Below are 19,336 nucleotides of genomic sequence, written 5' to 3'. Positions count from 1 at the left end.
CTCTCTCTCTCTCCTCTCCCCCTTCCATACCTGTCTCTGTTTATACCTGCTCCAGTTGAGACATCTCTGCCTCGGCCCTCTCGCCATTTCTGTCTCAGCTGCAGCTCCGGTCAGCGTCCGCCTCCAGCGATTTCAGGTGGTAGTCGTTCTTTTCCAAGCAGACACGTCGGCACGCAGCTGCCGCTCTGGGGGCGTCACGCAGAGGCAGGGGGCGATCAGCGACGAGCGGGGCCTACTGTATGTGACATGTCGTGAGCAAATAAGGCAGACCGGTACAGAGAAAAATGGACATAATACGCCGCAGGGACGCGGGTTAGTGACGAGGAGGGAATATATTACGGTTGATTTGGAGCAGGTGTGACGAATCAGAACACAGTAGCTTGTGTGTTTTTGGGGTCTGCATATGATGTATAATCAGGAAGTCGCGATGTAATTTTGCACCGATTATAACATATAGTCTAATAAGTTATGCTACGCTACGCAAATATAACATGTATAATAAAATACAATAAACAACATAAAATGCAACCGCAGTGTTTGAGATGGAAAGTATCGATTCATCTATTCGTCTCCATCGCTCTAATTGTCATTCTCCCTCCCTCCCTCTCTGACCCTCCCCTCCCTCCCTCCCTCTCTCCCTCTCACCCCTCTCCCTGTCGGCCTCCAGACGATCGCCAATCTCGCCATGTCTCTGTCGGACGGCGGTGAGCGTCTGTTCGGCAGCTGCCCGCGCCTCGGCGGCCTCCGAGAGCCGCTGCTGCAGCTGCAGCTGCCGCTCCTGCTGTCTGGCCAGCTGCAGCTGCCGCTCGTACAGCTGCACGCCGCACGACTCGCCGTGTTTGGTGCGGGACCGCTGGTCCTTCCGCTGTGAGGGGAGGGGGGACTTGTTAGGTGGGGTGTGTGAGAATTGGCCGTATCCAATCACCAGTATCGGGGCTGTACGGAACATAAATAGTCTTCCGGTCACCGAACACGACTGGTAACAGCTCAGGCAGTTCAGCGACCCGTTCAGCCACAAAGCAGCAGATCTCCAGTCCACCCTACCAGTACAAAGAAGCCACTTTTCTCCACTAGGTCCAGGACTCTCGTGTTCGTCCCAGAGTAATGTCCCTACTCTACCTATGTAAGGTTTGTTCCCAAACCTAGTGTAGCCATTTGACCAAACGAACCGGACCAAACACACCACTAAAACCACCAACTCAGACCTCTCCTCCCCCCCCCCCCGGTCACCCACCAGCTCCACCAGGTCCAGGTCCAGCCTCCCGATCTGTTTCCTCAGCAGAGCGGCCAGCGTCCTCTGGAATCTCTCCATCAGCCGATGGTCGGCCGGAACACTGGCATGTTTTTTAACGAGCAAATAATCTGTAAATCATCAAAGACCACACGAAGCATTAAAAAACAGCATTTTCCATTTAACGTTTGTTTGTTTTGTTGGGTTAGGCCCATTCGGTCTGACAAGACCATTTCAGAGCGGAAAGGATGATAGGAACTAGGGGGAGACATCGGTCTGGGCAGACATCCTAGAGAGTCACCGGGGCTGAGCCCCTCTTAAAGGACAGGCCGAGCAGCCCACCCCGGCACTCGCTGCACCCGGGTGCGGGTGTTCTCTCTCGGGAGCAGCGGTGCCGCTCCAAGGGAGCAGCCCGCAAGAGATAAAGTTGCCTGTTTAGCCCGGAATGGGGTTGCGGCGTGAAGAAAAAGGAGTTCAGTGTCCTGGGAATAGATACGACGGAGCGGAGAAGATAGGTATATAATTATTAGCGTTAAAAAATCATTATTTGGCAGGGTGGCAAAGTCACCCCTATTCAGGTTAACTTTGCCACGACTCTTTTAATTAAACAACGAATATTTTCAGGGACGATATGAAGGCGGTAATAATAAAAGCTAAATAGCTCAACTTCATCCGCGTTTTGAACGTAGAGTCACCCCAATAAGTTTGCAAGTTTAAAAAATGCAAGCGTCTAAAGTTGAAAACGCAGCAGTCACCCCCGTCTCAGGTATAGATATTGATGGATGGGTCACAACTCTTCCAATCGCGCGACAAGAACCCATCCATCGGCAGCTATCGCCGATAGCCAGTCAGAGGAGCCCCCCGAGCAGCCCCTCCCGGTCGGACCCCCTTCCCCCAGCAGCAATCTCACTCCGTCACCAGTTGGATATTCGTGTCACCTACCTGGAGCTGCGCGGACATCGCCGGGTTACCCACCAGCGGGTCGTGGTAACACCTGAAACAGGACAGTTATACTACACGGTCATAGGTCTGGGACAGGATGACAGGTCACATACCGGTCACAGTACCGTCAGACCAGTGTGTATGAGAATGGAGAACAGGGAAGCATGAAGGTTAGGGTGTGTCGACAGAGGGGTTTTTCTCACAGATTCGCGTTAGACAAAGATATAAATTGGCGGGAGCATGCCAAAACACTACCCCTGCAGTTGGTTTTGCGTAAAAATGCGATTTGACGAGGCTCGGGCAGGTCGAAGTTACAGCGAAAAAGTCGCAGTCGACGGTGCTGCCACCTACATTGCCAATAACGGGCACTATCATATCGTTATAATTGGGGTAGTTTCAAATGAGAAATGACTTCTATTTTGGTTCAAACTGCTTAAGAAGAAGTAAAACAATTCGGAAACATACATTTTTCCCAAATATCGCGTTCCATTTTTTCCTGTTGAGTTGTTAGGAAAGTGGTAAATTTCAAGGTTGACGGCTAAAAAACGAAACAGGAGGAACAGAGCAGGAATCACCAAGACGTGCGCCGCGCCGATGCTGTAGCCTGTAGATAAGGGGTGAGCAACAGAACCAGCATACCTAACGATTTTGATTACTGATAGATATTTTTCTCTAAATGAAAGACTATTAGTAACTCAGGCAAGCCTTCTAATATAGGTATCGACAGGGTTGCGGTAAATGGTACAATCGATGGCACATTACAGTTAATCTGAGTTGGGAAACAACACTCTTCAGATACCTACCATCAACAACCTCACTATCTCCTATATGGGAGCTATTTCATCTGATTCCAGCGCCCTGAAAACAAACAGGTTATCATCAAAAATCTCTGTATTAGCGCCTACCGACATATGCTGAATGACGCTATCAATACCCAACATTTGTAAAAGGTGATTCGCCACACAGCCCGCCGGCGTCGGAGGGGTTGAATCAGTGAGCCAGGTTGCCAGCGACTCACCGCTGAACTACCGGGCGTAACAAAACGGACGATGCGACATGACTCAGAGATCATCACAGACGCGACGGTAAGCCGCCAACAGCTCCTCAGATGTACCTATGCTTTAAAAATGTTGGCCAAAATTTAAGATCTATGTTATCTAGTGCTAATATTTGGGTTTTCGGTTTTTCTAATCCCCTCTATTTCACGGATTGCTTGAAAAAAAGCTAGAGGGTTTCTTTTTACCGATGTCAAGTGGTTTTAGTTCAAAAGATTGGTGGTGCTGCTACTGGCAACAGTATTGGCGCAATATAACCGTTCTTTAGTCACCATGTCAATAATATTGACACAATCAATGACCACCGACTCTCACTGAATGTGTCTTCCTGTGTTCCGCAGGAAGCTGAGCTGTGACTGACTGGCCATTGCGTGTCATCAGTTCGGCCAGTAGCGGCGGAATACCTTCAATTAAGGGGGGCACTGCCGACTTTTGGTCCCATTCATTCCATGCAACGCCCATAGGGCTAATGTTAAAATGCCAAAATCAAAGGGGGCACGGTGCCGCGGTGCCCTCCCCGTTCCGCCGCCTATGAGTTCGGCTTGACAAGGGAACCGCGAGGTGGCAGATAGCGATATTACGTATCTGAACGAGGGTTCCGCACGAGCTCAGATGGGGCGGGGTGGGGCACGACACCTGGCGGGCTGCTGGGATCGTGCTCACGATCGAGCCCCTGCTGCCCGCCCGCGCGCCGCCGTGGGAGGTGGCCGCCTGCCCACACGTCACATTCTCCCTGGACATCGGAGCGTTGCGGCGGGACGCCCCACCTGACGAACTGCACCAGGCGGCGCAGAGACACCTTGCGTCCCTCCCCCAGCAAGCCATCTGGGTTTGGACGGATGGGTCGGCGGATGCGGGAGTCCGCAGCGGAGGAGCAGGAGCCTTTGTGGAGTGGCCGGACGGTGCAACCGACGAGCTACGCGTCCCTGCCGGTCAACTCTGCTCGAGCTTTTTTTTTTTTTAATTTTTATTACGAACAGTGATATTCTCACAAAACAAATGCACTGCATGACGATATAGTGGGGAAGCATCAGATGAACGATGCTTCAGATGAGCTTTTGACTGGTCTCAAACGACCCGAAAAAAAAATACGCACAATGATAGACAACAGCCCGTGTAGACACCTGACATTCCGAACAAGACACATGACATTCCGCATCACGTCTACAACACAGTCAGCTTTAACCCTCCCCTCCCTCCCTAGGTATTCACATGGTCACACATCTCACCAGCTCAGTTCAGTCTCACAGTTCACTAATACCTCTCACACCAGCCACTTTACCCTAGCGCGGCTCAGTCATTTCTGCTGAGCGTGGCCGGCGACAGCGACTGATACAGCTTTGTGACGGCCGTCAGCACGGCGCTACGGAACACCTCGTCCTCCTCACAGGTCACCGACATGTCCGTCAGGTCAATGTCTTTTTTTTTTAACGGGCCGCGGGCCCCCGCCCGCACCCCCGGAAAATCATCTTTCCCGGGGGTGCCCCCTAACCACCGCCCGGGCGAGGGGAGCGCCGACCCGACCCGACAGGCCGGCGCCCCGCCCGCCCGGGCGGCCGACCGGTCCCTTTCAATTGGGACCGGTACCCAGGTTGGCCCGGATGGGTCATAGGGGCGGGGGCCCAGTGCTCGGCAAACTCAGGGCTCCGCCACAGGCCGGCGTTCAGTGATCAAGCACTCGATACAGTAGCTGCAAGGCGGCGGCGACAGCACAGGCAGCAGCGGCGGCAGCGGCGGCGCGGGCAGAGGCCGCCGGGTGCTCGAGCTTCAGGGCGGAGATGGTCACACTCCGCGCGGCCCTGAACCACCTGCGCGACCACCCGCACCAGCCGAGCGCGCCGATCACCATCTGCTCGGATTCGCAGTCGGCCCTCGCGACGCTGAGAGAGGGCCCGGCGTCCCAGAAGACCCTGCTAGGAGCCGCCATCTGGACCGAACTAGCGGCCCTGGCCGGTCCGTCCCGCCGGATCCACCTACAGTGGGTGCCGTCCCATTGCGGCGTCGACGAAAACGAGCGCGCCGACCAGATCGCCAAGGAGGCGACCGCGCTCCCCCAGGCGGCGGTCCCGGTGGACGTCGCTACCGCCCACCGCGCGGCCGCCAGACTGGCCCGCGACCGCACCATCGCCGCCTGGCCGGAGGGCTGGTACCGGACCCTGATGAGAACCGGCTGCCGCCGCCGGCCGCGGCGGGGGACAGATCGTCGGCCGTCGACGTCCACCAGCTCCGCGCGGGCCACTGGTCAGGATCCCGCCAATACCTTCACCGGATTGGACGGAACCCTTCCGATGATTGCCGCCAGTGCCCTGACACCGACTGTGCGGCGGGCCGGTGCACCGTGTGCCGGGAGGAGGCCACACGCCCCGGCACTTCTTCTTCCGGTGCCCGGCCCTCATGGGCTGGCGTCTCCGGATGTACGGAACGATTTTCCTGAACCCGGAAGACGTCCGCGACGACGGAGAGGTGGCGGCCCTGGCGGCCGCCGTGAGGGACCTCCAGAGCCGCACGGCTACACCGCGGTGACGCGGCTGGAGGGAACACAACAACAACAACAACAACAACAGCTCAGATGGCCTTCGGTTACATTTTTCGTTGCGTCTGTGATGATCTCTGAGTCATGTCGCATCGTCCGTTTTGTTATGCCCGGTAGTTCAGCGGTGAGTCGCTGGCAATCTGGCTCACTTATTCAACCCCTCAGACGCCGGCGGGCTGTGTGGCGAATCACCTTTTACAAATGTCGGGTATTGATAGCGTCATTCAGCGTATGTCGGTAGGCGCTAATATAGAGATTTTTGGTAATAACCTGTTTGTTTTCAGGGCGCTGGAATCAGATGATATAGCTCCCATATAGGAGATAGTGAGGTTGTTGATGGTAGGTATCTGAAGAGTGTTGTTACTCAACTCAGAATAATTGTAATGTGCCATCGATTGTACCTTTTACCGCAACCCTGCCGATACCTATATTAGAAGGCTTGCCTGAGTTACTAATAGTCTTCCATTTAGAGAAAAATATCTATCAGTAATCAAAATCGTTAGGTATGCTGGTTCTGTTGCTCACCCCTTATCTACAGGCTACAGCATCGGCGCGGCACACGTCTTGGTGAATCCTGCTCTGTTCCTCCTGTTTCGTTTTTTAGCCGTCAACCTTGAAATTTACCACTTTCCTAACAACTCAACAGGAAAAAATGGAACGCGATATTTGGGAAAAATGTGTGTTTCCGAAAAGTTTTATTTCTTCTTAAGCAGTTTGAACAAAAATAGAAGTCATTTCTCATTTGAAACTACCCCAATTATCACGATATGATAGTGCCCGTTATTGGCAATGTAGGTAGCAGCACCGTCGACTGCGACTTTTTCGCTGTAACTTCGACCTGCCCGAGCCTCGTCAAATCGCATTTTTACGCAAAACCAACTGCAGGGCTAGTGTTTTGGCATGCTCGCGCCAATTTATATCTTTGTCTAACGCGAATCTGCGACTATCGACACACCCTAATGAAGGTAATTCTCATCCAACGCAATGGGCTCTCACTATTTACTGAATTGAGTCAGCACATCTAAAGCGACCAACAAATGAACATAGGAATGGATGGTTCTTCGCCATACCCACAACAGATACAAGTCAAATCTGGAAAAGGTCGACACTTCCCGCCCCTGTCACAACCCTTCAACTCCTCAACCTCCGGCCATTTGTTCACTCACGGCGCGTATCCATGGAGCGCCGAGGGGTGCGTATTATTTAGGCCAGGGTTCATAATGTCCAGGGCACGATGTGTCCGGTGTTCTAAATGGCCAGTGCCTTGCATGGGCCAGAGTTCATAATGTCCCGGGATTACATGGTCCAAATGTGGCCGGCTGGCTGCAGATAGGGTATATTCAAAGAGACCAGTGTTCAAATTGTCCAGAAGAGGCCAATGGGTTGAAGTGTCCTGTGGTTTAACCCGCGCCCGGCTGGGGGTCCTGGATTTCCACGCCCTGCTGGGGGGGGGGGTGTTTGAACACCCCCCCCCCTTGTAACTCGGCTCCTGGGCCACGTAGCGATACGCGGAAGTTCGAAGTTCGAAAGAGCGTAAAAAATAATGACGAAATCACTTCGGTCAATTTTTTGGTCAGGTCAAAGGTCAGGTCACCAGAGGTCATTGAAGGCAAAATTTCGCCGATTTCCAGGTCGAATGTCGAAAATTTCCAAGAAGCCAACGCATAACTCGGGAACCAATAGAGCTACAGCGCCGCGGAAAAGCGCATTCGATAGCCCTATTAACGCCCTTTCTGAGTAATTCTCTCAGATTTGACCTAACGTCAACGGTTTTGCCTGCAGGGGGCAAAAACTGCAAAAATAACCGATTTTTTTTTAAAACAGTTTTTCTGCAATAACTTTTGACCCAAGCCTTGTACGAGCTTACTTTTACCGGCATCGTGTTCCTCTCGTCAAGACGCATCAAATGAACTATAACTTGACCTTGAAAGGTCAACTTGAAAATTTGACCTCAGGTCAAGGTCATGACCTGACCGGAAAGGGTCATGTTGCATATCAGTCGATCCGTATCGTCGAGCTGAACACATCTAAGGCGTTTTCATCGCTCTAGCATGCCTCTATCAAAAGTTATTTGCGAAAAACTGTTAGATACCATTCGTGACCTAAGATGACCTCAGGGCATAAACAAGGGTCACGGACACTATTTTTAAGTTCAGTGTGTCTAAACCACTTGTAATTCGGTGTTTGGGAGTGTTTATAATGTCTTTCATCCAAAAGAGGCGCATTTCAATTTTCTCCCATTGACTTATAATGGGGAGGTCGCAAAATTGACCTGACCTTAGGTCATCGATATCAAAATTCTGAGATATACATTTTGTACATGCTATTGCTCTTAGCAATCGCTGAAAGTTTCAAAGCGATCGGTCACTCGGTGTAGCTATGACAGACATTGAAAGTTTTTATGAGGTGAGGTCACTTCAAGTGACCTGGTGACCTGGCCTTGAATGACCTTGGTCTGAAATTTTCACAACATGTGTAGAATTGATGTATGATAAGGTGTACCAAAAACGGCGGCGCTCCGCGCCGCCGTTTTTGAGATATTCGCGAAAAACCACAAGGGGGGGGGGTGTTCAAACACCCCCCCCCCCAGCAGGGCGCGGGTTAAGTGTCCAGGGGATGTGCCGCCCCTAAGTGCGGAAATGATCGTTGTGGCCAGTGATTGAAATGTCCCGGCCAGATCAGCCGCCGTATAGACCAGTGGTGGCATTGCCCAGTGCTCGCATTGGCCAGACAGACTCCATTTTGTAGTCATTAGCGGTAGCTCTCTGAGTGGTCGGCGTCATATCCAATTAGGAAGGATGAGGCAGCGCCGGCGATGAATCCTGACCAATCAGCGCTCACCGCATGCCAAGGGGCGGAGCACCGAACCGAAGCCGGCGGCGGCGACGGCGGGAAATTTCGTCCCCGCCCACCAGCGGTTCTGAATACGGCCCCAGTCGTCGGAGCCGTGTGTTCTTCGGTAGTGCATCTTTAGGTTCTTGACGTCATTATCGCACAAGTTACACGTCCCTGTCCAGGGGGGGATGGGGGGGGGGGGGTCAGATGACAGCTGTTGGAAGTGGCTGTAGATCAGATGGTGTGTAAGAACACGATAGAAAATACAGGGTCGGTGTAAATGTGTGGTGGGTTTGGTCAGGATAACGGACTGAGCGAACCAGATAGAGAGCGATTTACATCCTGAAATCAAATACTAAACAACTTTATTGACGGAGCGAGCGAAGCGAGCGGAGTCTCATACTGAATTAAGGGAAAATCCTGAGTATGAGCGGCCGGCCGGCCGGCCGGCCGTGGGGACGCTCTTCAAAAGCTAATATCTTAGGAACGGGACATCCGATTGACAAGCGGTCTTCTTTACTGAATGTCACTTGGACGTAAAAGTTCTGTGGTGTGATGGCCACCATGCGTTCTTGCCAACCACCGCACGTGGCGCGTGGTAAAGTTGGACATTTTTTAAGAACCCCCAAAATTGCAACCTCAATAACGGCACAACGGTTGGGCCGATTGAATTGAAACTCGGTACACAGTTAGGTCTCCATCAGATAATTCATCTGCATGTGTTAAGGTTGGGGTGCTACAGCACGTGCGCACGTGCAGGGGGCGCTCCCAGATCTCGAGAACGGCTGGGCCGATTGCGCTGAAATTTGGTACACGGTTGGGGACCAGTTAGTAGGGTGCCGTGCAAAAGTCAGTTTGGACCCCGCTTGCACGTGCGCACGTGCAGTGTGCCGCTTCCAGATCTCGAGAACGGCTAGGCCGATTGCGCTGAAATTTGGCACATCGCTAAAGACCGGTTAGTAGGATGCAGTGCACAAGTTAGTTGGAGGTACCCCCTCGCAATTTCGCACGTGCAAGGCCCATCCTCTCGCTCGCTCCGTTGGTCGCCCCAAAAGGCGTTTTACTGGTAACACACACAGTTCAATAATGAATAGAAAACCACAAACAATTTTTACTTTGATAAAAAAAGTAAAACTACACCTAACATTAAACGTCACCAATCGGAGAGGGATAAAAGTCACCAATCCCTCACATTAAATTCTCTAACTACACATGTACTGCTGTTGATTGGGCTTCATACAAACTGGCCGCCCAGCTAACAATTTGCCGTTGTTACAACGTCGTTTAAACGTTGTCAAATGGTTACCACAACGTTCCGATTTATCGTTGTGACAACGTAATTTTGTAGACTCCAGACAACGGCGTGACAACGTCATCCGACCATGCATTTGAATGTCGTCACAACGTTTCTGTAACGTGACCGTGACGTCCCAAAACCGTTCTCACAACGTCCCGCCAACGTTATGAAATGTTTTCTGTAACGTGCCAACAGTGTTTCTGGAACGTTGTCACCACGTTTCCACAACGTGACTACAACGAGTATAGAACGCTTTGGCAACGTCTCTGCGACGTTTCTGAACGTTTTTATCACGTGCGCACCACGTTGTCGCTACTTCGTATTGCCGTCCCTGCGACCCTGAGTAAACGTCCTAAACCTTTTTGCAACGTCCTCTCAACGTGTTCGCAACATACTCAGAATGTGTTTCCGACGCTCTCTTCCCGTTCTCTAGACTTGTAAAAAAGGCATGTAAGAAGTGTATATTTCAATACATCACACAGGTCAATTTACACAACAACAAAAAAAGACAGCGGCGGCATCGGTGATGGGCATGGGGCCCAGGGGCGCCCCCATGGGGGCGTGGGACGCATAGGCGTAGGAACGTTTTCGAAAGTGGGGGGGCCAGGCTCCCAGAGGTCTAAAACCTAACCTACCCCCAAAATCTAATTTCTCCTCGGATTTCGGCCACTTTGTTTTCGCAAACATGCTCAGAGGTAAAAAAAAACTAGAGACAAAAACAAAAATAAAATTGGTTAAATTTCAGGGAGACTCCCGTCAATAAAGTCAAACTGATGGACGCGTTCCCCTGTCCTCCACAGCCGTTGGCACCCATGCAAATTCCAGAGGCATCCAGCAACTTTTTAATTACGAGCAAGCGTGAAATGTGCAAAGCGAGTCTTTTCAATATACCTATAAAAATCAGCATGAACGGCCCAGCTAGGCTCAGCCAGGCCTGTAAGGTTTTTAAGAGGTTTTATATTAGCGACCACTGCAACTGGGCTGATTGACTGTCAGAGGCCGGTGTGGGCCCTCAGAGACCAGTTTAACCCTCGCCGGCCCGGACCTATAAGTTTTCTACATACGCGCCGGCCGAGGGGGGCGGGCGGGTACGACCCCCCTCGCCGTTTCGCCCCAGGTGGAGCTAGCGCGTCGCGGAAAAAACGAGCGTGTGCGCCGTTACGAGACGCAGAGATCGATACCCAATTTTAACCCTCGCCCTGGCAGGGGGGGGGGTCGATGCGACCCCCCCTAAGGTTTTTCGAAGATAGCGTAAAAACGGCGGCGCGCAGCGCCGCCAAATTTGGCACAGCCTATGGGGCAACCTTTTTACATATGACCTTAAAATTTCAGGTCCGAGTGACCTTGGGTCAGGTCACCAGGTCAGAAAAACCGGTACAAGGTCATGGTCAAATTTCAATTTTCTTTTTGCACCTGTCCAACTCACAGTTTTGGACTGATTTCCTTCAAACTTTCAGGATGTGCTAAGTTCACCGAGATGTATAACATATAGTTCGGGTTTATTGAGGTCACTGACCTGAGGTCAGTTAGAGGTCATTACGTCGTAATGCTAAGCCTATGGGAAAATACTAAATTCGGAAAATACTGGAGATATCCGCTTCGTTCTATCACTTTTGTGCTTTGAAACCACAGTACTTAACAGCAGGTCACTCGGTGCTTCTTTGTTTGGTGTACTTATCCATGGGTCAGGTCAAATGAGGTCAACTGAGGTCAAATGACGTTATTGCCAATAACTTGGCACATAATGACGCTAGAGCTTAAAAATGGTATCATTGTGTTCCTGGTGATCAGCCGAATCGAATGATATGCGATATGATGCAATTTGGTTAACATGAACTTAATTTATTAATTTAAGTTTACTTAAAATTGAAGAAAAACTTTAAGTACACTTAAGCAAGCTAAAAAGTATATCATTCGACGCGCCTTGACGTGCTGAGTTCACTGGTGCTTTTCTTTTTGCTCTATCTTAATTAGATCAAAAGTTATAAGCGAAAACTTTTGACCTGTTTTAAGCGAAATTTTTACATTTATACCCCCCAAAACCCCCCTAAATATTGACCTAGAGCAACCAAATTTGCACAGGGGCGAGAACTCCAGGGGGCCCACCTACCTACCAAATTTGGTGTTTCTAGGTGCCATAGGAGCCAATCGCGAGGGGGGGGGGGGTCGCATCGACCCCCCCTGCCAGGCCGTGTTATGAAAAAGGCCCTGCCAGGGCGAGGGTTAAGGTCCTAGGTCAACCGGTGACCTGAGGTCAAGTCACGTGCCTCAAGGCACGGTTCCGTTTTTGGTGAATAACTTCGCAAGAAACGGCCGCAGGGCGCAGAGCCGCGATTTTGCCAGCATCGTGTTCGCCTCTCTCAGGTGCGTCGAATGATATACTTTTTATTTGGGTGAGGTAAACTTAGGGTGTTGACCTCGGGTCACGGTCAGGTCAGCGCCCCCAGGTCACGAAATTGGTCGAATGAGGTCTCGTCTCATATCATTCGATTCGGAAGGTCTTCATGAGTCCATTGGTGGCTTTCCCGACTCGCTAGCTCAATTTGATCGGTAGTTATTGACGAAAAACTAATATGACCCTTATAACGTCATAAATGACGTCGCGCAAGGTCAACATTGCAAAAGTGACGCATCGAACCTTGCAAGGAGTGCATGAAATCACGATTCGGTGTGCTTGAGATAATTGGAGATCGTTCCCGGCGCCAGAAAAAAAGCTTTCAGTTTATCCCCATTGACTTATACCTAATGGTGAGGTCACGAAAATGACCTGACCTCATATGACCTTTAGGAAAATCCGAGATGTACAAGTTGTGAGACTCCTAATGGATACTAGGTCCTGCAAGGTTCATTTCCCTGTGAAATCTTCTCTGGCAGTGAGGGCGTTGCGAAGTTGCGACATCTGAAGACCGTGCAGAGGTTCACTTATGACGTCATAGGTCAGTGACCTGATCTGACCCGAAAATGCGGTTGGTGTCAAAAGATCCGGCTTGATTCAAAGGCCAGGTATGCCAAGCTTCCGCTCTTTATCGCCGGCGTAATCGGAGCTATCGCGAAAAAAAAAACTACGGAGGGGCGGCACACGCCCCCTCCCCCCCTCGGCCGGCGAGGGTTAGGCCCTCAGAGACCAGTACAGGGCCTGCAAAGAGCAGTTTCAGACCTTTAGATGCCGACTTGGGCCATCAAAGGCTAATGTGGGTCCTTACAGGCCAGCTTGGGCCCTCAGAGGTCAGTGTGGGACCCTAAAATGCCGGCATGGGCCGGCGTTGGACCCCAAAGGCCAGCAGAAGTACTTGCCCTCAAAAACCAAGATGGGCCTCTGAGGCCAGCATCGGTCTTCAGAATCCAGTGCAAGGCCCTCAGAGGCTAATGTGGGTCCTTACAGGCCAGCATGGGCCCTTAGAGGTCAGTGTGGGGACGTAACAGATCGGCATGGGCCGGCGTTGGACCCCTAAGGCCAAGATGGACCCTCAGAGGCCGATGCGTACCTTAGAGGCCGGCATCGGGTCTCCAGAATTCAGTGCGGGGGCCTCAGAGGCACCTAAAGGTTAGTCTTGGGACCCCAGAGACAGAAATGAGGCCACCAGAGGCCGATGTGAGGCCCTCAGACGCCGGCTGGGCCCTTGAGGCCGGTTTAGGGGTCCTCAAATGCCAGTGGAGGAACCTCAGAGGTCAATGTGGGTTCTCAGTGGTCAATGTGGGCGCTTGACCGCCACTGAAGGGCCCTCTGCCTCTGAGATCAATGTAGGACCCTCAAAGACTGGTTTGGGAGCTGTTAATAGCTGGCGTTGGATTCTTGAGCCTCGTGACAATCGAATAAGTGCCAGAGCCCCATACGCCCATGGGGGCCCATTGTTTGTTTGGGGAGGGGGGGGGGGGCAAATGGAGGGGCAGATACAGACATTGCTGGCCCCCAGCCTGTTGGAACCGAGGCGGGGGCACGGTCACCCTGGCCCCCAGCTAGTACGCCTTTGACGAACTATGCCGACCCCAAGCAGATCTGGTCAAGCGTTGGTCGTTTGTATACGCATTCTCCTGCACCGTGCTAGTATTGTCTTATACCTTTTCAGTGCTCGCTGTCCCGCGCATCGTAATCAACAAAATGCTGCGGCACCAGGACTCACAGTCTTGTCTCTGATATGGTTTTCTTCATTGAGTGAAGGAACTTGCGGTCAATAACGCTGTAGAAACAAAAGCGAATCTTCACTAAAGGGCAAGCTGAATAGTTGTCAAGTTCTGGTGTTTAGGGTACCGGGTGGTAGGTACAGACAGACACTTAAGTCAGTAAAAAGTGGGGGGGCCAGTTAACATTGCTGGCCCCCCACCTCCGAAAGTGGGGGGGCCATGGCCCCCCCGGCCCCCCCTGTTCCTACGCCTATGGTGGGACGGAATTGGGTTCTACCGGCTCTAGCGCTAGCCTCTAGCACGCCAGAACTGGTGGAAGTTCACTTCTTCACTAACCCTCGCTGATCACTCGGCGGACCGTTAGGCACCGGCTCATTTGCGGCCTCGATGTCCCTAGGCAGCTGGCAGTGCCTGACCAGACGGTCTGCGCGCCCCCCGTTCCGGTCGCAGCTTCTGAACAGCCACTTCGCTACCGCCCAAGCTACCGCCTTGCCGACAGTAGGCCTGGCGCCTGCCACAAGGCGCGCTGACGAGTTGCAGGTCGTCTGCGGGAAGACATGAGGGAAAATCAGACATATTCAATTCATGAAAAAAAAATCACAAAATACCTGCACCAGTTTTCCCGTAACAGTGCGACAGGCTAGATCAAACATGTCAACACCTTAGAGGCTAGAGCTACAATGAACTATAGCCTAGACCGCACGATATTACAAGGCACAATCTTGCAAATGCTACTCGTAAATGGTACTTTGACTTACCAGTCAAAGCAATTATCACATCAAACGCAGACAACTGGCGCTATCTTTCATCTTCCAGCTGTCTCAGCCGCGCCCGCCGCCGGCCCTCACTGCTCGCTCGCGCCGCGCAGACTGCGGCTCGGCCGGCTGGCTCTGAACGCCGGCCGGTGACACTGACGTCACGGCCCCTCAGGCGAGGTCAGGGCGCGGGCCACCGCTCGACACTGGCGGCCGGCGTGGCTTGCTGGCAGCCGCGGGTAACAGCCCCGTTTACATAGGGATAGTTGTATAGTGGACGTCAAACCGCGTGGGACGCAACTTATTCGCAATAACTTTTGAATACGTTGCCTCTCAAGAACGAAACTTCGGCAATGGACGTTTCAGACCCCGGCCTAATTTTTATTACTAAGGTTTTTCAATGTCCGATCAATATTTAGGGCACTTCCCGTTCACTCGTAATGCTAAGTGAAATATCAGCCCGGATGGCGGCTATCGTCAGGCTGCTCGCGAAGCCCCGCCTACTAACTACGAATTCCCTGCCATCTACCGTTCAGACATGACTGCCATCTGTCGGTCGATCCTCACTCAGAACCGGTTCTGCATGCTGTGTGCGTCGGGTCTCAGATGGGCGGACATCTCGAAGCCGAGATTGTTCAGTATGGCCTTTTACCAGGTTTTTTAATCCGAGAAAAAAAAAACGAGATTGTTCAGTATGGCCCTTTACCAAATTAACTATACGAATTATTGACTTAGCAGCAGGGATGCAGAGCCTTGAACATTTGAGTCAGCTCCAGCTCCGGCTCCGGCTCCGAGTAAAATGGCAATACGGCTCCGGCTCCGGCTCCCACTCAGGGCAAAATATGACGGCTCCGGCGGATTCGGCTCCCCTCCGGCTATGCGTACCGGTGCATACATTTAAGTTGGGGCATATTGGGGCTTGGCAGTGTAGCACGCTACATCTTGAACATCTAACGTAGTATCTTTTCGGCACGGCCGGCCCGGTGACGCGCAGCTGAGCAGAGCGCTGCCGCACGCTTCCCTCCCTTGTCATTATTCCCTCCCTCCTCCCACCCGTCCCCAGGTCCACCCTCCCCAATCATTTCTCACTGTCCGCACAGAATGGGCCGCCATTAAACTCCAATTAAGACAAGCACCTCTGAAGACAGTCACATCAGGATGAGTCATTGGTAGTCATTACAAAGCAGCTGAAGCTACAAGCAAACGTCGGCACACTGTGAGACCACGCGCAGGCTTAAGGCACGTAGCACATTGGGTCTCACGTAGCCATGGTAGCACAACAGTGCGTCTCACTGCAACGGAATCTGCTAAACTTAGCAAACAGCCTCCGAAACAGACGTAGTTCAGGACGTCTCCACTGCGGACAGAAAGCGCTGTTGTCCGAAACAAACGTAGTTCAGGACGTCCCCACCGCGGACAGAAGGCGCTGTTCTACAGACCCTCCCAACCAAGACGACTTCAGTGGGCGGAGCAAGAGTGACGTCACAAGGGGCGTTGCCGGCAGACGAAACGGAAGGAAACAAAAGTTTGAATAATATGAAATTGAAGAATCAAAATTAAAACTCGAAAATCACCAGCCTTTCGGGGATTGGTTTATGCCAGCGACTACTAAGATGATAAAGCGCTCAACACGAAGACGATTCGACGGCCAAAAATTGCAGACACAGAGGAGCAAGGTGACTAAACAGGACAGAGGGCGCCATCTTACGGGCCCACCCACAAGAGGAAGGCAGAGGAAGATGACGGCGCAAGGGCGTGGCAGTCGCCCCCTCCCCCCAAGCTATAAAAGGGTGCACCACCCAACCAGAGAGTGAGTCACAGTCGAGCAGCGAGAGTCTCAGTCGAGCAGCCGAGAGTCACAGTCTGCAGCCGGAGCCGGAGACGTCATCTGGAGGCCGCCGTCAGTCCGGGGTAACCCGCGAGAAGTCTCTTCAGTTCGAGCGCAGAGGAACTCCAGAATGTGAGTGCTGCTGACAAGTCTGCTCAATCCCAATCCTTGACCCCCCCCTCTCTGCCCGGTTGCCGTGCCGTGACGACTGCCAAACATTTTCGGTTGCCATAAAATGCACTCTCAATTGGAATTGGAAAACTTAAATTACTTTGAACTTATTGGTCCAGACACCCTAGTAGCATATTAGGATCTGAATTTCGAGGTCATGTCAGAGCCGCCAGTAAATACGTTATTGTCAGTAGGAGTTCACGATTAGGCCGAGAGCGAGATACTAAAATTTGAATAAGCATTGAATGTGTCTTTGTCTTTGGTCAAACAGGTTCGTTCGATTTATTATCGGCGGTTGTCAGGTGCGATTTGAGGCTGGAATTCGTTTGTGAAATTAAGGGTGTAGATTCGTGCTGTACTCACTAAAACTTGCATTGCGAAATCATTGGTAATATTGCTGTAGGAATTAATTGCCAATTATAGAACAGGTAAATAAGGTTGAAAAGGAATGTAATGTTTTAAGGTGGCGACTGATTCATGCAATCGATCTATGAATATGGCTATGAGTTATGATTTTCGACAGATACGAATGCTTGAGCTTACGGCGGAATTTCTTCGGTTACTTACGTACAGAGTTGAAAGTAGTATTTTGATGTCGACGAATTGACACTATGCGACTTTAGATGGTCCTTGTACTTTGCGTCATTGAGTTGCGAATTGTCGAGGAATAGCTATAGATGTAGAATTGTTTGTGGCTAGAACTAATTTGCGACTAATATACCGATCGTTGTGCTTTTTGTAGAATAAATACTGGAAAAGACCATATCTGTTGGGGAATGATTAAAGGGGACAGGAATTTAGTTTTAAAACTTACGTTGAACGGAGCTGATGAAATGTCGAACAGGAAAATATTGCAGCGATATTTTACCAGATTCACGCTCACTAACACGTCCGGTGAATCTACCCGGCCAGAAGAGACAACACGCACTAGCACTGTACCGTGAGGGATGACGCGCCCATCGCGGCGTGGCCTTGACTGACGGTGTCGACGCGACATTGGGGCGACGCCGTCCGGCGGCCGGTAAGCGTCGTTCTCGACGCGGGCGTTGAGCCGCCAGAGGGCGCAAAAAGCAGCAACAACAGGGGCAGTTGGTTAGCCATAATCGACGTGCGTGCAGTAGGTCAAGGTCATCTAATAGGAGCAGGGTTAGTGGTGGGAAGTTGCGGCGAGATAAGAACATAAACACATAGGATATATATTTAAATATGACATGCTATATAGTATCTGGGACTGCAGTTCGGTTGATGTGCACTACCGATCGTTGATAGGACGATTTAAATTAGTTTTCCTCTAAAAAAGCGCTAGGAACTCTTATGCCTATATCCCGGCACTTTATAAAGATAATTTATATAGATAATTAGAAGTCCATCAGAAACCATCGGATCAAATTCAGAAATCATTTCGGATTGAGCATACCTATAGTAATTGGCTATGAAGCAGTGGGCCATAACCAGACGACAGATCGGTACACGCAATTTGTTTTAGATCATCTGATTAAATCAAGAGCGGTTCAAGGTCTGGTAGGATTGTATACGAGGACTGATAATTAGGCACACGCGTGCAAGCAGAAAATATGACTCGAGTTTACGATTTGGTTGATTTGGTTTGGATAACTAATGCGTTTTTTTTTTTTGCTCTTCGCGTTTTTGCGAGTTAGCGCCAATAACTACTCCACCAGTATTGGCACAGGGCATTGTGAGGCATTGACGGCTTGTTTGCCCGTCTCCTATGGCGTAACGTTTACCAGCATGACCGTATGAGACACAGATGCACTTCTCTAAAACCACGTCCAGACCGGAATAATAAGAGGGACACACCGTCACGTACGCAGGGCATATGCACGTTTTCCGCCAGTGGTACCGGCTACTGTTAGATTTCCCGCTTAGGTAATACTGGGTAACGAGGCAGTGAGAGGTTTCTATGGCAGAGGGAAGGAGAAGACTGGTACAGTGCAGTCGGAGAGTAAGTTGGAGCTATGCCAAAGGTAAGAAGCCGAAGGTCAGGGGTGAGTCACCCAAAGGGCGGATAAGGCAAGCTGTAGTGTCCCGAATAAGTCCTCATACTTATTTTGTAAAGGTACCTTAATCGGTACTGGACAGCCTCAGGGGAGGGAAAGATGTACTCCAGGACACGTAAGGCCTTGAAAGTAAATCCCAGGGTTTAAGGAGAGTTCTTGAGGAGAGTTCCAGGATATGAACGGTGGTCCCTGGGTCGTGAACGGAGGTGTTACACGCGGACCGGAAGAGGGCATAGGTAATCTTTCCCGGATAGAGAGATAAGTCGGATGTAAATCGCGTATATGTGTACCATAAGCCTATCGGACGTGTAGTGAATCCCATAAATTAGTAGGGTGGATATTTGTACAAATATTCTGGACGGCCCTGCGATAAGTATCTTTGTCGCCGGTTAGCGGAGCATACAAATGGATTTCGGAAAGAGACATTTATCTCGCCGGGGAGATCGTTGTTGATCCGACGCCTAACACTATCGGAGGGAATTTCGAGGGCTACGAATTAAATTTGGGTGAATACATGAAAGGTGAATGTAACGCGAGCAAGGGTGTGAG

The 19,336-nt window shown here is 51.2% G+C and overlaps 1 protein-coding gene across 1 annotated transcript in view; it reads right to left on the bottom strand.

Moving 5' to 3' along the window:
- Positions 1–132: 132 nt before the first annotated feature.
- Positions 133–19,336, bottom strand: part of LOC122376456 (coiled-coil domain-containing protein 40-like) — a 41,660-nt gene continuing 22,456 nt past the window's right edge. Inside the window, exons 3-4 of the mRNA XM_043356329.1 lie at positions 646–865; positions 133–185 (exon numbers count right to left, since the gene is read on the bottom strand). Of these exons, the coding sequence (XP_043212264.1) occupies positions 133–185; positions 646–865 (273 nt within the window). The remainder of the gene's footprint in view (positions 186–645; positions 866–19,336) is intronic.

Source organism: Amphibalanus amphitrite, unplaced genomic scaffold (assembly GCF_019059575.1).
Source record: "Amphibalanus amphitrite isolate SeventyFive unplaced genomic scaffold, NRLGWU_Aamphi_draft 002147F_arrow, whole genome shotgun sequence".
NCBI lineage: Eukaryota > Metazoa > Arthropoda > Thecostraca > Balanomorpha > Balanidae > Amphibalanus > Amphibalanus amphitrite.
The sequence above is the reverse complement of the archived record's forward strand: the minus strand, read 5'-3'. Positions and strand labels throughout refer to the sequence as shown.